The 14,655-nt window shown below is 47.7% G+C and overlaps 1 protein-coding gene across 3 annotated transcripts in view; it reads left to right on the top strand.

Annotated features, from left to right (window-relative positions):
* The window catches only part of LOC120457160, a 77,569-nt gene extending 65,687 nt beyond the window's left edge, over positions 1–11,882 (top strand). For all 3 annotated transcript variants that reach the window (XM_039644435.1, XM_039644436.1, XM_039644434.1), the window contains 3 exons: positions 8,573–8,882; positions 9,013–9,677; positions 9,782–11,882. In XM_039644435.1, the coding sequence (XP_039500369.1) occupies positions 8,654–8,882; positions 9,013–9,677; positions 9,782–10,588 (1,701 nt within the window). In that variant the 5' untranslated portion in view covers positions 8,573–8,653 and the 3' untranslated portion in view covers positions 10,589–11,882. The remainder of the gene's footprint in view (positions 1–8,572; positions 8,883–9,012; positions 9,678–9,781) is intronic.
* Positions 11,883–14,655: the final 2,773 nt, after the last annotated feature.

Raw genomic sequence — 14,655 nt, 5'->3', positions numbered from 1 at the left:
GACCAGAACAAGAAGGAGAAAACTGAAAACGGAAAACGGAAAACAGAAAACTGAAAACCAAACCAAACGAAAGAGTCGCCATCGCCATCAAATGGAGACCAAAACCGAGCGAACCACACGAACCACACACCGTGCGGATATGAGAGGCTGGCCTACAGAATGGCCAACACTTTGGAAAAGCCATATTTATGGCTCTGAAGTATGGAATTTCAAGCCAAAGGGGTTGCAGCAGTGTAATATGCCTCAAATCTATCGAAAATCGCAGCGTATTTCATCAATGGAAAGCCTAACTGCTACCCATTACAAAGAGAAAAAGGTTACTACTACTTAGGAAAGCCCAACTGCTACCTATTACAATAGGAAACAGGTTACTACTAATTAGGAAGTCTAACTGCTATCCATTACAATGGGAAACAGATTACTACTAATTAGGAAGTCTAACTGCTACCCATTACAATGGGAAAATGGTTTCTACTACTTAGGAGAGCCTAACTGCTACCCATTACAATGGGAAACAGATTGCTACCGCAGATGAGCAGTGGTCTGTCCTTTCAACTCATCCAATGAAGCGCATGACTTTATTTCCACTGTGTATTTTTGACCCACCAAGTTTGTTACGCTTATTCGTCCACCCCACCTGCCACGCCCCCGGGCCCCGGGCCGCCGCCGCCCCACCTTTTTGGCGACTTTGGCGCTGCCTTTGTTTGTCGCCAGCCTTGTTGCCGTTTCCAGTGCTATTGCCATTGCTATTGCTTTGCTTGTGGTGCTATTGCAACTGCGAGTGGCAGCCATTTGCTGCCGTTTTTGTGGCACTTCTCACTTTCCGTTGTTTGCTTTTTGCGGGCACTGTTTGCTTACGTTGCCGCCCGCCCTTCGTCCTGCGTTCTGCGTCCTGCGTTCCGTAAAAATGTACGTATAGCTGTCCGGCCGTAGATAGCACGGCACGGCCATTGTAATGCCTTCCGGGAAAGCTGCCTGCTCTCTGTTCTGTTCTGTTCTGTTCTGTTCAGTTCTGTTTTTTTTCTGTTCTCAACTCGGATGGAATGAATTCCGGCTACGTCGCGCGTAACCTACTCACGTAAATGTGTCACGTCGCCGTATTATATTGAAACGAGGAGTAATTGCGTTCAGTTCCTACGCTCCTTACGTAGTTAACGTAATTTCTGGATATTTTATGGCTTATTAGCCTTGCTTTCCTCGCTCTTCCTGTTCTCGTTGCGATTTGGCGCAGAGATGGATCACTTGAATTTCCCTACAAATTAAGTTTTCATAATTTCCCCATAATTGATTCAATCCGCCTACGTAGCCTACGTAGCGCGCCCAAGTCACTTATCTGTGCAGCATGCGCCCATCGATCGAATGTCTCACATGTCGCACTCGCATTCGCACTCGCATTCGCATTCACCCAGGCAAATATTTTGCAATTTGCTCACGTAATTGTCTCACGTCAGTAGGCAACGTTATACATACTTGCAGCCTCTGCTTCTCTCTGCCAGATATGTTCCCCATGCCACATGCCACATGCCCCGTGCCCCGTGCCCCATCTCCCATCTATCGGCTTAGCACCTTGCAACGGAATCTATTGACTTGTTGCCGCCACATTAGGCGGCTTGCAGCAGCTGGGGGCAGGAGCTGAGAATTCGACTGCAACTGCAACTGCGACTCCGACCCACCACCACATCCACATCCACATCCTTGACAGTTTCAGCAATGTTAGTTCAAGCGACAACGACCGGATTGAGAATGCATCAGCATCAGCAGCAGTCGGATTCAGAATCTGATTTGGAGGCATCCTTGGCGCATTGCAATCAAAGTCAGCGGCGGCCTGAGTGACAGCGAGACGAACTTCTAGATACGCCGTCCCATGTCGCATCTATCCTTCCTTGAATCAACCTCTGCGTTCAACCTCTTCCTCGCATCCCACGTGCCATTCAAATTGCCGCTGACAACTTACGGCGGCATGGTTATGGTGCCCCGACTTGTCTCCAGTCTAAGGTCTGAATCCGGATCCGGATCCGAATTCGAATTCGAATTCGACTCTGTGTCTGAGTCTGAGTCTGAGTCTGGGGACGAGACTGGGTCCAACAATATGTATGTACAGCGACTAACTGACTGACTGACTGACTGAATGACTGACTGTCGCGTTGGGAACTGCCGGGGGGATGGGCACAAAGACCGCCTAGCATTCGGCTGCTTCCTTATGTTGTTAGCTGGAACGTGACAGGAAAATCAAACACGCAAAAATCCACATCGGCCGAATGTGCACTGCAAGAAAAGGAAACAGCACTGGGCTTTGAACAGAGCTTATGAAATGCAAATATAACTAAAAAACATTCCAGTTGAATCGTAATCGTACTAAATGTAAGTGAAGCAAAGTGAGTGGCTTTCTCGCAGTGCACTTTGGTGACTGCCTTCAGATAAACGGAGTGCACACGCCGACACAAACTGAAGCTTAAATTTAAACACCGAGCAGCCTCTTGGAACACGCTGCTCGGACACGGTGGGTTTCGCAGTGGGTTTCTTGGGCGTGCAGCATGCAGCATGCAGCATTCGCAGAGGGCATGTAGCATGCACCGCGCAGCACTGATTTCAGTGGCATGCTGCAGCAACTGCGAATGCAACAATGATGGCAGCAACATCACTCGAAGCTAAACAGTTCGTGTCGCATTTATATAGACAACGTGCAGTCAAAGTTTCGGCTCCCTTTCTTGTGTGTATTGTGTGTATTGTGTGTATTGTGTGTGTGTCTGGTGCATCTGGTTAAACGTTGATTTGCTCCTCTGCGAAATTGTTTCTCAATTGCGTTGGCCCTGTCGCACATGGCCGTGTTTGAGTCCCCGACCACTGCCATATTAGGCACCCCCCGCCGAGGAAGAGGATTCAGATACAGATGCAGATGCAGATGCAGATACAGATACAACCGATACGAGTTGGGGAGCTGCAGATGCAGATAGCACGAGGGGCGGTCGGTCGGTCAAGGCATTGTCGTGCACTCCGCGCCGCCTTAAACTCCGTCTTTATCTCCGGATGACGTAAGCGGATTGCGCAACTTATCAGCCAGCCAGTCGCGTAAGTCGCCAACTATTGTGCTGTATGTTGCAGCGCGTCTGTAGAATACAATTGCTGCTCGTGACAGGTATTGCTTAGCGACTAAAAATAGAGAGTCAGCGTGTCAGCGTGTCAGCGGGTCGGAGGAGGCAAGAATGATGGGTCTCCTGCAATTAAACACGGCAACAACACATCGTACGTATCCAGAAAGATAACGCAAACAAAGCCATCAAATCACGATGATGCCTAAGTGGATACTATATTTGCAAATGACTGTCATTTCGAGGCTTAGTAGTCACAGGCGTCGATCTGAGCTGAGGAGCTTCTTAAACTCGCAGACGGTTTTAATGACTCGCAACTTAACACCGCATAATAGGCGTCTTAAATTATGTGATTTAGGGACTTGGACTTGGAGCCACAAAGCAATGAGGCAATAAAGAGGCACAAAAAACACGGTGCGATTCAAAAGTAAATATCTTTAATCAAATTCTTTACATGTAATGAGTCCAAGTCCAGCCAACTTGTCGCCTCTCTTCGCCCACGGAGGTGCAAAAGTATCGCAACTCTCTGCCTGCATTATTTAAGTTGCTGGACATGGGCGTGGACAGTGGGGGCGGTGGGGCGTGGCTGCCGCCCCTTTCGGATTGCGCCATGTTGCGGCACTCTTGGCCATTTCCCAGTTCGCAGTTCCCATTTTCCATTTCCCGTTTCCCGTTTCCCGTTTGGGCCATTTTCCATTTGCATATTGGTCATCACCCGTTTCATGTCTTTTGACAATTTGCCGCATTGTTTTCTGTTAATTGTTATAAATTTTAAATCACTGACAACAATTGCGTGCTCTTGTTGCTCTTGTTGCTGTTGTTGCTGTTGTTGCCGTTGACGATGATTGTTATCATCATGGAGGTTGCTTTTATTTGTTTTGCGGTTGTTGCTGCTGAATTACGAGGTACATTTGCAGCGCTGCGCCGCACTTATGGCCATAAATAGTCCGGCACAAAAATAATAATCAGGAGGCAGGCTTTGCATGGGTTTGCATGGGTTTGCATGGGTTTGCATGGGTTAATAAAAGCCGCATCAACCCATCAACCTATCAAGCCATCAACAGCCCTGCATTTGCCACTGTTTGGTACTTTGCGCTGTCCCGCTGCGGTTAATTGAAATTAAATGTTCATTTACTGAACTTCTAATGGCGATTGAAGCACATGGAGCACGTGGACGTGAAAGGGCAGCCGGGGAAGCGATAATGGCCAGAAAAAATAAAATAAAATAAAATAAAATAAAATGGCAAATCTAAAACACTTTTACCTACCGACTGACCCGCACCCGGACTCTGAATGGTATGGTTCAGGTTCAGGTTCTGGTTCTCCAGTGCGACATAATATTTGTAATTCAATTTAAGCTGAATTTCTGTTTGCCAAGAGCGAAATGTATCCGGCAGATACAGCACGCCACATGCCAGGGGAGGGTGCTAAAACAAATTTCATTTGGCATCAAAAAACGGAAAATCAACTTAGGCGACATATTGAGAAATCATTTTGCTATCAATCGTGGTGGCAGAAGCAAGGAGGCGCCACCAAATCCGAGAAAATCGAGCAGCACACCAACAGGCACCAGCACCAGAAGTTGCCGCGCACGTACGCAAATAAAAGGATGTGAGGCGAATTAAAATCGCAGACGCTGCGCCACAGGTACGCAGAGAACAAAAACTGAATAAAAAGTGATTCGAAAACGGATTCGTAATATCATCAGTAGAACATTTCAATATATTTGACCATTAAGAGCAATCCCAATCGCCTTTGTGATTATCAGAATCGAGAGCCTTCAAAATATGTCATATATTTGACTCAACTTTATGTAGCCTTACAGCTTTTCTCGCGGTGCACGATGTGCGTACAGAGGTGAAGCTACAGATGCGGATACGAGATACTCGCGCTGATGCGAAGATACATATGCTGCGGCGTATCTGCGAGATGCGCGATGCGCGATGCTCGGTGTTCAGTGTTCAATGCTCAACACTTCCCGCGATATACTTAAGTTCATTTGCGCCACTTTGCGTCTGCCTTCTGCATTTTAAATGCGTTCGTGTTTCGACTTTTGGTTTTCAGCTTTCAGTTTTCGTTTTCTGCTCTGGGCTCTTGGCTCCATTGTCGTAACAACTACAACACAGAGATACAAATGTGGCACCAGCGAACGGAGCTCCACCACCGTGCCACTTGACCCGACCTTTCATTTAGATTCTTTCTCGTCCACTCAACTCCATTCCGCTCAACTCAACTCAACTCAACTCAGCTCAACTGAGCCTCACTCTAAACCACTTCATTTCGTTTCATTTTCCTGCTTTTCTTTCTGGCCATTAGCGGGGATACGTAAATAGTTTAGTGCTCGGGGGTTCATTGAATCCCCCTATTTGCATTAATGCCAATGATGCCGGTCCCGGTGTCGGTGCTGATAATGATAATGATAATGACAATGATTCATTCATCTGGGGACCTGACTTTGCACCTAGCATCGTACATCGTACATCGTACATCGTACATCGTGCCTATAAATAGCATGCTAATGAGCAACTTTTGAGCTTGTCTTCAACACATGCATAAATCAATCAGGTGGCTGGAAAAACGAGGCTCCAAACGAGTTATGATCGATCGCACCTGGAATGTGACAGCATTCATAGGTATTACGTGTGCCTGCCAAGGTTTCAGCAACTTCAGGAGTACTCTGCTCAGTTATTTACCTCCATATGACCTCACTCACCGCGTCTATCAACGTTTATCGTGTTTATCATGTTTATAGTCGGGAGATATTCTAACCAAAAGTCTATTATATCCCAGCTCCAAGGATCTGCAGCCAATTTGATTTCCATTCCATTGAACTCGGGCAGCTTAATTGGATGGCGCTTTGCCAGAAAATTGCGAAACTGGCCAACTCTTCGGCACATTTCCACATTTCCGTTCGTTCGCCTCTGGACAGCGGATCAATGAACCGCAGATCAGTGCTCGCCGCTTAAGGGCAATCTACCGATCTGCCGATCTACCGATGGAGGTATCCATGGAGTTAATTTCTGTTCTGGGGCTCTGGCTTTGGTTCTTTCTTTGGTTCTGGCGATCGCAAGAAGAGTCATCGAGGCTCATTGACCCATTTTGGTAGCCGAATAGCGAATACCGAATACCCAAAGCCACCATTACCATTTCTATCGCTTCCAGCGATGGGTTCAGTTGAATTTTATTCCAGCTCTGGGTGCGACACACATTCCGGCCGGAGATCGAACCTGTTTTGCCTAGCAAATTACATGCCATCCACGAGAAGAACTTGTCGGGTTCTATTTTGTACATTTTGTACACTTTGTACTTGTAGCCGTGGTTCTCTGTTCTGTCTTCTGCGTTCTGTGTATCGCCTTTGAATAATCACATAAGCATGACGCGTATTTAATGGCAAATTGACCCAAATCGTTTCACAGACCTCGCAGATTTATGGGTACGCGAAAGCCCGGGGCGAGCGCCTTTGCTAAGTGATAAACGATGGATCCCCGGCCACACGCCACACTACACAATACACAATACACACTACACTGCACACACACTACACACAAACCAAACGATAGAGGTAGCTGCAAGAACGAAGGGCCTTGAACTCGGCGAGGAGGGAACGATCTGATTCAGATTGGTGCCATAAACAAGAACCGTTCAATCAGTTCAGGCTAGGTGAACATTCCATACGGAATCGGAATATCCAGCCTTCTGGGATTAAAGCGGATCACAGGTGATTTTGCATTTTTCCCGAGCCCTGCAGCCTCCAGTCTCCAGTCTCCAGCTTCCCCTTTCCCCTCGTCGCCTTTGGTGAGCTCTTTGAAAGCTGGTTGCAGCATATTCGGTTTCGCTGCATCTTTGTATTCGAGTATCTCTATATCTCTGTATCTCGGCCTGGTGTTTGCAAAAAGTTTGCGGCGCATGCAAATGAAATGGAAAACATTTGAGTAAAAACTTGTGGCTCTGCTCCCCTTTGGCGGCGGTCCACCTCCTTTTCGGAAACATCCCTGCAGCTGATTTTGAATGCGGCAAAAATGTTGCACAAAGTTTTCGGGACTCAACTTAAACTTAAACAAATACCGAAAATGTGATGTGAATGTGCTGGGGAAGTGCAGTTTGGAAGTAAGTGAACTGCATTTGCAATCTGCTGAAGGTGGAAAGCAGTTTAGAACTTTGCACGTTCCCGTGCCACTTTTGATTGCCTCTTAATCGTTGGTTATTCCAGTAATATAGGTTTCTAGATTGCACGACAGACAACGAGCAAATGCACTAAAAATAAAAGCAACTCCAAGCCATTTGTCAGCCACAGCGGACAGGGCACTCGCCTCCAATTGAAAGCGACAGAGACAGAGACAGAGACAGAGACAGAGACAGAGACAGAGACAAAGACAAAGAGCAACTGAGCTGCGATGCACAGCGGGCTGGGAATCAGAACGGCAGAATGGGCTATCCTCGCAGCTCCTGAGGCCAACGCACACAGAGTTATGGATGTGTGTGCTCCTGACCCAAAGGGATTCCGAGTGGCAATGGCAAGAAGCTGGATGCAATGTCATAAATATTAGAAGGCCTTGCCGCCAGACACACACTGTTCAAATGCTGCATGCTGGATCCTGGATGCTGGATGCTGGATACTGCCTGCTGAATGGTCAATGGTGGATGGTGAATGGTGAATGGCGAATGGCGAAGGGAGCCATGTCCTATGTCCAATGTCCAATGTCCAGTGTCCATGTCCGTCGTTTGTCTTTTCTCGTTTGTCGCACGCACAGCCCGCAATTGCAAAGATACAAAGCGCAGATAGGCAAACAGATTGTCGCCTGCAGCGTCGCCTTTTGGGGGAGGGGACTGTACCAGGGCACCAGGGGCATGTATGTGTGCCTACTTCTCCACCGAATGCAAGTGAATTGGGTGTTTTCCCAAGTGAACAGTGGATCGAGCCGAAAAGAAGATGCATAAAAACGGTAAAACTGCTCAATCAGTGGGGCAAACGAGAGAAAAGCATGGCCGTATTCCAGAACTCAAAAGAATACTGTTTTACAATGTTTTATAAAATTAATCACTTTAAGTTCTCACATCGCAAACGCATTTCGCCACTTGAAGACCACTGTATCTGCTGCTGTATTGTGGCGCTTTTAGATTGTTTTCCATTAGGCTAAGGACCTTCACCCACTGCAGCGCCGCTCCCTCGTCCTGGCGGGCATTTCTCGCCCCTGGCTAGAAAATATTACACGCAGTTTTCAACTTGACATTTTGCGCCTGACCAAAGTGGAAAACGAGGATTGGAGCTTGGAGCTTGGAGCTCGGGGTTTGGGGTTTGGGGTTGGGGAACGGAAATAGACCGACCGGCTGGCCGCCTGTTTAAAAATGAATGATTAGGAGGATTAGGGGGAGGGAAGCGAAGGGTAGGAGGACAGGATGGGATGACAAAAGCAACGCCTTCTAACGACCCACCATTTCTCATTTTCCATTTCTCATTTTCCATTTTCCATTTCTCATTGCAGCGCCTCTGGCTGAATAAAAGGAAATCCCAGCCATAAAAGTAAATCACTTCGCCTCGCCGCCAACCAGTTGCAGTCATCAGCATGGCTCACTCCAAGGTGATCCTAAAGATCCTGTTCTCGCTGTGCGTCTGGTCCTTCGTCATCATAGGACTGTTCAAGATGCACGGCACGAATCTGGTGCCGCAGGAGTACCAGCAGGTGCCGCTCAACGGACGCATCCTGCTGCAGAAGGACATCCGCTACGCGGAGACCACCTCCACGACCACGGATCACTTCGATCCCAGCGAGATACTGGTGGACAATCGCACAGGTGAGCACGAGTGCTGCGGGCAAATGCATTAAATATCTATATAACTAAGGCTTTCTTACCAACTATAAACTATCAACTAGAAATACAGTTTACTACAGCTTCTCGCCTTGATCCATCACTTCTCTTGCAGCCATGGACGACGACCAGTTGGTGCGAGACGTGGAGTCGCGCATTCCCTCCCTGCCGATCGCCTACTGGAGCAAGAATAAGAACTTCCTGCAGCAGAAGTCGTCGACCTGCGCGAAGTACCCCTCCATTTTCGAGCTGGAGTTCAACAACATCTACTGGCAGACGCTGCGCACCTCGAACGGAACGTTCCAGCTCTTTGGGGCCTACTACGACATCCGGCGCACCTCGCTGCTGGGGCCCACTGTGCGGATCCTGGGAATGATCGATAGGATTGAGCCCAAGGTGAAGACGTACTGCCAGTTCTGGTTCGACGGCCAAAAGGAGCCGTTCATCGTGAAGACGTTCGAGTACAAGTACATCTGGTACAACAAGTGGGGCAACTACAAGCAGGGCATCTACCAGCCATACCTGATCGCCTGCCAGATTCCCAAGCCCTTCCACGGCGTGGTGCCCAGCTCGGTGTCGATGGTGGAGAAGGAGTGCGACACGGCCACCAACAATCTGCGGGTCATCTACAACCGACCGCCCGACGACCAGAAGAAGGGCTTTGCTGTCTGCGTGAAGGGATTGGACTTCCTCTACGACGACCTGAGTGTGCGGCTGATCGAGTGGATCGAAATGCTCAACATCCTGGGGGCCGACAAGATCTACTTCTACAATCTTCAGGTAATACCGCAATACTATATTCCACTCAAGAACATCCATTGCCACAGCTGCTCAGCAAAGTGGCATTCAATAGTCAGCACTCATCGTTTCCCTATCCTCGACAGGTGCATCCCAACATCACCAAGGTGCTCAGTCACTACGAACAGGAGGGCAAGGTGCAGGTGATCCCGCTGACCCTGCCCGGCGGACAGCCAAACGTGCCCGGATTCCAGCACCTGTACCTAACCAAGAAGACGAACCACAAGCGGCAGAACGAGGTGATCCCATACAACGACTGCCTGTACAAAAACCTCTATCTCTACGACTACATCGCACTGCTGGACATCGACGAGGTGATCATGCCCAAGGGCGGAGCGGTCCTGTGGTCCGAGCTGATGGACAAAGTGCGTCCGGAGTCGCGCAAAATCAAGCCGGACGGATTCCACAGCTACAACTTCCGCAACGTGTACTTCTTGGACGACCAGCAGCACGAGCATGGCTGGCACAAGGACATACCCAAGTACATGCACATGCTGCAGCACGTCCATCGTGCCAAGAACTACACCAAGCCGAATCAGTACGTCAAGTGCTTCCACGATCCGGAGCGCGTGCTCACCCTCCACAATCACTTTCCGCTGAGCTGCTTGGGCGGCGTCTGCAAGTCCTATCCTGTGGACACCAAGGACGCCCAGCTGCAGCACTATCGGGCGGACTGCGTCAAGACGCTGAAGAAGAGCTGCGAGGAGTACCGGGAGCACTCGGTCGAGGACAAGACCATTTGGAAATACAAGGACGAGCTTATCCGACGCACCATTAAAGCGCTCGACACCCTGGGCTTCTTTCGCCGCCAGGGCTTGAATTCCGCTTCCGGTTCGGGGAGCAGCAGCAGCGGCTTGGGCGGTGGAGCCACCACCCACTCCACGGAGCGGTGATTCACACTTCTCGGGGGCGGAGGAGGCGGATGGTCCTGGCCCTGGCAACTGGTTGAAGCATCGGGCAGCAACATTGGCAACGAGGAGTTCTTTGTGTGAGGAGGAGGTCGGAGGTCAGCGGTCAGCGGATGCCGTGCGTTTCACAATCCGATCCCAAAACCCAGAGCCCGAAACCTAGAACCCGTCCTCCAATCCCGGAGTCTCTGTTGCACAGGGAGATCACTCGTCCGTCTCTGAGTTTAGTTACTATATATGTCCAGAGTTCCCATCCAAACCCCATACGTAGCGAGGCGCTGTTTTTGATTGCAATTCGATGGCATTTGTAGTTTGCTTTTAGGGCGTTGTTAAATCCAACTCACCTGAGTAATACGTGTAAGTTAATAATGCTTTTATAACGTTTGTAATATCCCATTGTGTTTGCTCCCCTGTAAAGATCGTCCGTCAAAATGCATCGAAATCCAAGTCAAAAGCAGGGCCCCCCAGCGTATGGCTAGTGTATAGAAGAGGCGTTAGTTAGTCTGAAAAGTCGGAATTGGGAGAGAAGTCTTTTGAAATTGTGCCTTCGAACCTGGATTGTAGTCAGTCCCGTCCCGACCCGTCCTTCCCCTCAATCCCTTCCATAAATCCCCATTTGATACTTCCATTCACAAAACAACAAAAAGACACAAGGTCACAACTTTTCGAAAAAAACGAGACCCACAACATTTGCTTGAGTTAACAACAAGATGAGAGTAGAAGAGAGTCGAGGATGAGGGGCAGAAGAGAAGGAAACCTAAACTAAGTTCAAGACTGATGATGTTTATTAAGAATTATAAAAACGAAGGAGAGGAAATTTCAAGCGAATTTTTGTTTTCACATTTGGATAGAATCGATATTATTGTTGTTGTATAGGCAAGTAAAAGCCCCCCCTAAAAGTCGCAAGCGAAATATATCACTAATGCTAAGCAAAACAAACACAAACACAAAGCAAATTGATCAAGTTTGAGTTGTAAACTGTAAATAGGAAAATTGTTAACGAAGAGGACAAGGCCCTAAGGATAAAACTAACTATATGCGGATTAGGCCGATGGAAATCGGACAAACTAGCAGGATATTGAAGAAGTGAGGACGAGGATTAGAGAAGCTGCTCAGCCCAATCCTTAAATGGTGAATGGTGTTTAATGCCGATCGACCATCATACCCAATATTCATATGTTTTTCAACTTGTACATACACACACACACACAAACACACATACAGCCACACCCACACTTACATAACACAAGCACACAAATACACCACGCACACTTCCTTATGTATTCTATTTTATTTTATTTTATTTTAATTTTTTTATAGCAGCTTAGTCAAATTGTTGTTGGAGCTAGTAAGAGTCGTGTACAGTTGAGGCAACTCGGTTTGCCAACCAAAACTATTCGATAGTTTAACGACTACACATAAACAAACACAAATACATATACAGATACAGATACAGATACAGATACAGATACAGATACAGATACAGATATACAGATAGAGACAAACTTCAGTGTATTAATGTTAGTTGCTAGCTGATAAGGACAACCCGTGTGAAGGAAACCCAATTTTCTTTCCTCATTTTTTTTGAGTAGCTAATAAACCACAACTGATATGAGAACAAAGTGATTGAAGAATAAATTAAATAAAAAATACAAAATGTAAACTGTGTAATAATATTAATAGTATTTAGAGCAAATGATACGTTTAGATATTAACTTAAAGGTCTTATTTTGTATCTAACCCTAAATCATAATCACCTTTTTGGGGATAAGCCAAACCCAAGCCCTTTTCAGCACTCTTCCAGCTGAATGGCTCGGCAAGGATACTGCTGCTGTGAGACCAGGAGCGTGCCAGCGACGTGAGACACCAAACTTCCAGGAATGTAAACAACAAAGCATTTAGAGCGGGCACAAATGAATCTACTTTACGCAGGAGCAGCAGCAAAGGGGAAAGTCCTCCAAGGATACCTTAAGCCACTCCACACAAAACTTTCTGCCCAAAGAGCCGAGGGATATCCAAGAAGGAAGTTCGCAGGCACCGGACAGGACCCAGGACCAAGAACAAAAGGAGATGCTTCGAGGCTGGAGGCGGGAGGCTGGAGGTTGGGACGAAGAAATTTGTATAAACGCAACTTAAGTGAGCATTAAACACGCTCCACTGGAGGACCAGAAACGGAGCCGTGCGCCGAGAGTCGTCAGCGGAGAGCGGGAAGAGGGAAGCGGGATGCGGGGAGATGGAAGCTGCGAAACGGAACTCGGGAGCTGCTGCCAAGCCAAGTTCCCGGCCGTCTAAGTTGGTTAATAAACATTACCAACGCCACAAAAACCATTTACGTGAACTATTAAAATTCCGCAGCATTTAAGTTGCCTACCAGCGCCATCGCCAGCGCCCTTTCTTGGCCTTGTTTCACGGTTATATTTATTTATATGGCACACACGAGGCGGAAAGTGGGCTGGAAAATGGTGAAAGCGGCGGAAACGACGGCAACAGTTTATGCACTGCGGGATAATGATTATGTTGATGGCGACGATGGTTATGAGGCGGTTTTCAACACTTTTCCGCAGCCAGCAGCAGACTTCTCATTGAACATTTTCAGCTCCTAGCTACCAGCCAACAGCTATCAGCTACCCGGAAAAAATGGGAATTCGAAATGCGGCGAACTAATTAAAATTCCTATTCCCAAAGCTATTCCGTGGCACATGCGTTCCATTCATAATGCAAGCGCATAAATCCGCGAATAAAGAGCGTTGCTTAAAAATGAAAATCCGCAATTACACGACAGCCCCAGGTGATGATGTTGCAACTCCGAAACCGCATAGAATTCATAGCCTGCGGTCGGTCAGTTCAGTAGTCGGTCGTCGTCTGGTTGATTTTTCGGTTGGCCCTCCGCCCGAAAGTCTGCTTTCTATTCCGTGTTCCGCGCTATTTCCGTGTATTTCCGCGTATTCCTTGTCCCAACTGTGTCCATGCTCTCGGACATTCGACGTCCGGTCAGCTGGACGGATTTGTATTTCGTTTCTTTGCCGCGGAACCAGGTCGCAACATCCCGCACCTGACTGACTGACGACTGACTGGCAACCAGTCAACCCAACCCAAAGGCCATTGTCACGGAAGCGGTGGCACCGCACTGGAAAACACACTCCTGTGACTTGCGATCTAGATAAAAGTCATACATATAACAAAACACACACATTATGTTAATCCGTCCATATTCAACTTAACATCAATAATCTATGTTAAAATAATAAATATGTAAAGAAAGTTCGGCTGCAAATGTTATTAAACTGTTACATTTTGAGTTTCGGACACCAGGCGCGCAGAAAGATCAGCACGTGCAAAACAATCAGCTGATCAGTTAAATTGGCGCTTAGATAGAGATGCCCACGTGCCTCTCCATTTCGGCACGACCCCATGTAATGCAAGGGACTTTCGTGCCTATCGTGCTAAAATCGTGACACGAACACAAGAACAACGTGGTCGCTCATCACTGCTCTGCACTCAGATCCCAAGTAACGGTTCCGCTGCTCTCCTATTGGTCAAAAGGAGCTGGGGAGATCGAAAGGGCAGCCATTTTGAAAAAGAGCAGCCATCATGAATAAGGGCGGCCATCATGCAAAGGATCAGCTGTTTCAATTGATTTCGAGCTGCCAGCAGCTGCTTGCTGCGGATTCTGTTCGCCTGGTATCTGGGATCCCAAAAAGTGTCATTTTGACTGGGAAAAATTATGCCGGGTCGGAAATTTTGTGCGAGTTTGGTGAATTCTCGGTGGCTTAGCACCAGGTGAACATAAATTTGCGTAGGGGGCAGGCTGACTTAATAGTTGCCTGCTGACTGGAAAGACGTATAGGGCGGCCATTATGAAAATACTAACGGTGATCCCTTCATCGCTGGTTTTCTATTGGTGTAATGGCGACTGGAGAGATCAAAAGGGCAGCCATCATGAAAAAGGGCGGCCATCATGCAAGAGGATCAGCTGTTTTAATTAAATTCAAGCAACCTGCATCCACTTTCTACGGATTCTGTTCGCCTGGTGTCTGAAACCCAAAACTTGT

The sequence above is a fragment of the Drosophila santomea genome, chromosome X, assembly GCF_016746245.2.
Source record: "Drosophila santomea strain STO CAGO 1482 chromosome X, Prin_Dsan_1.1, whole genome shotgun sequence".
Taxonomy (NCBI): domain Eukaryota; kingdom Metazoa; phylum Arthropoda; class Insecta; order Diptera; family Drosophilidae; genus Drosophila; species Drosophila santomea.
This window is presented reverse-complemented; position numbering and strand designations above follow the sequence as displayed.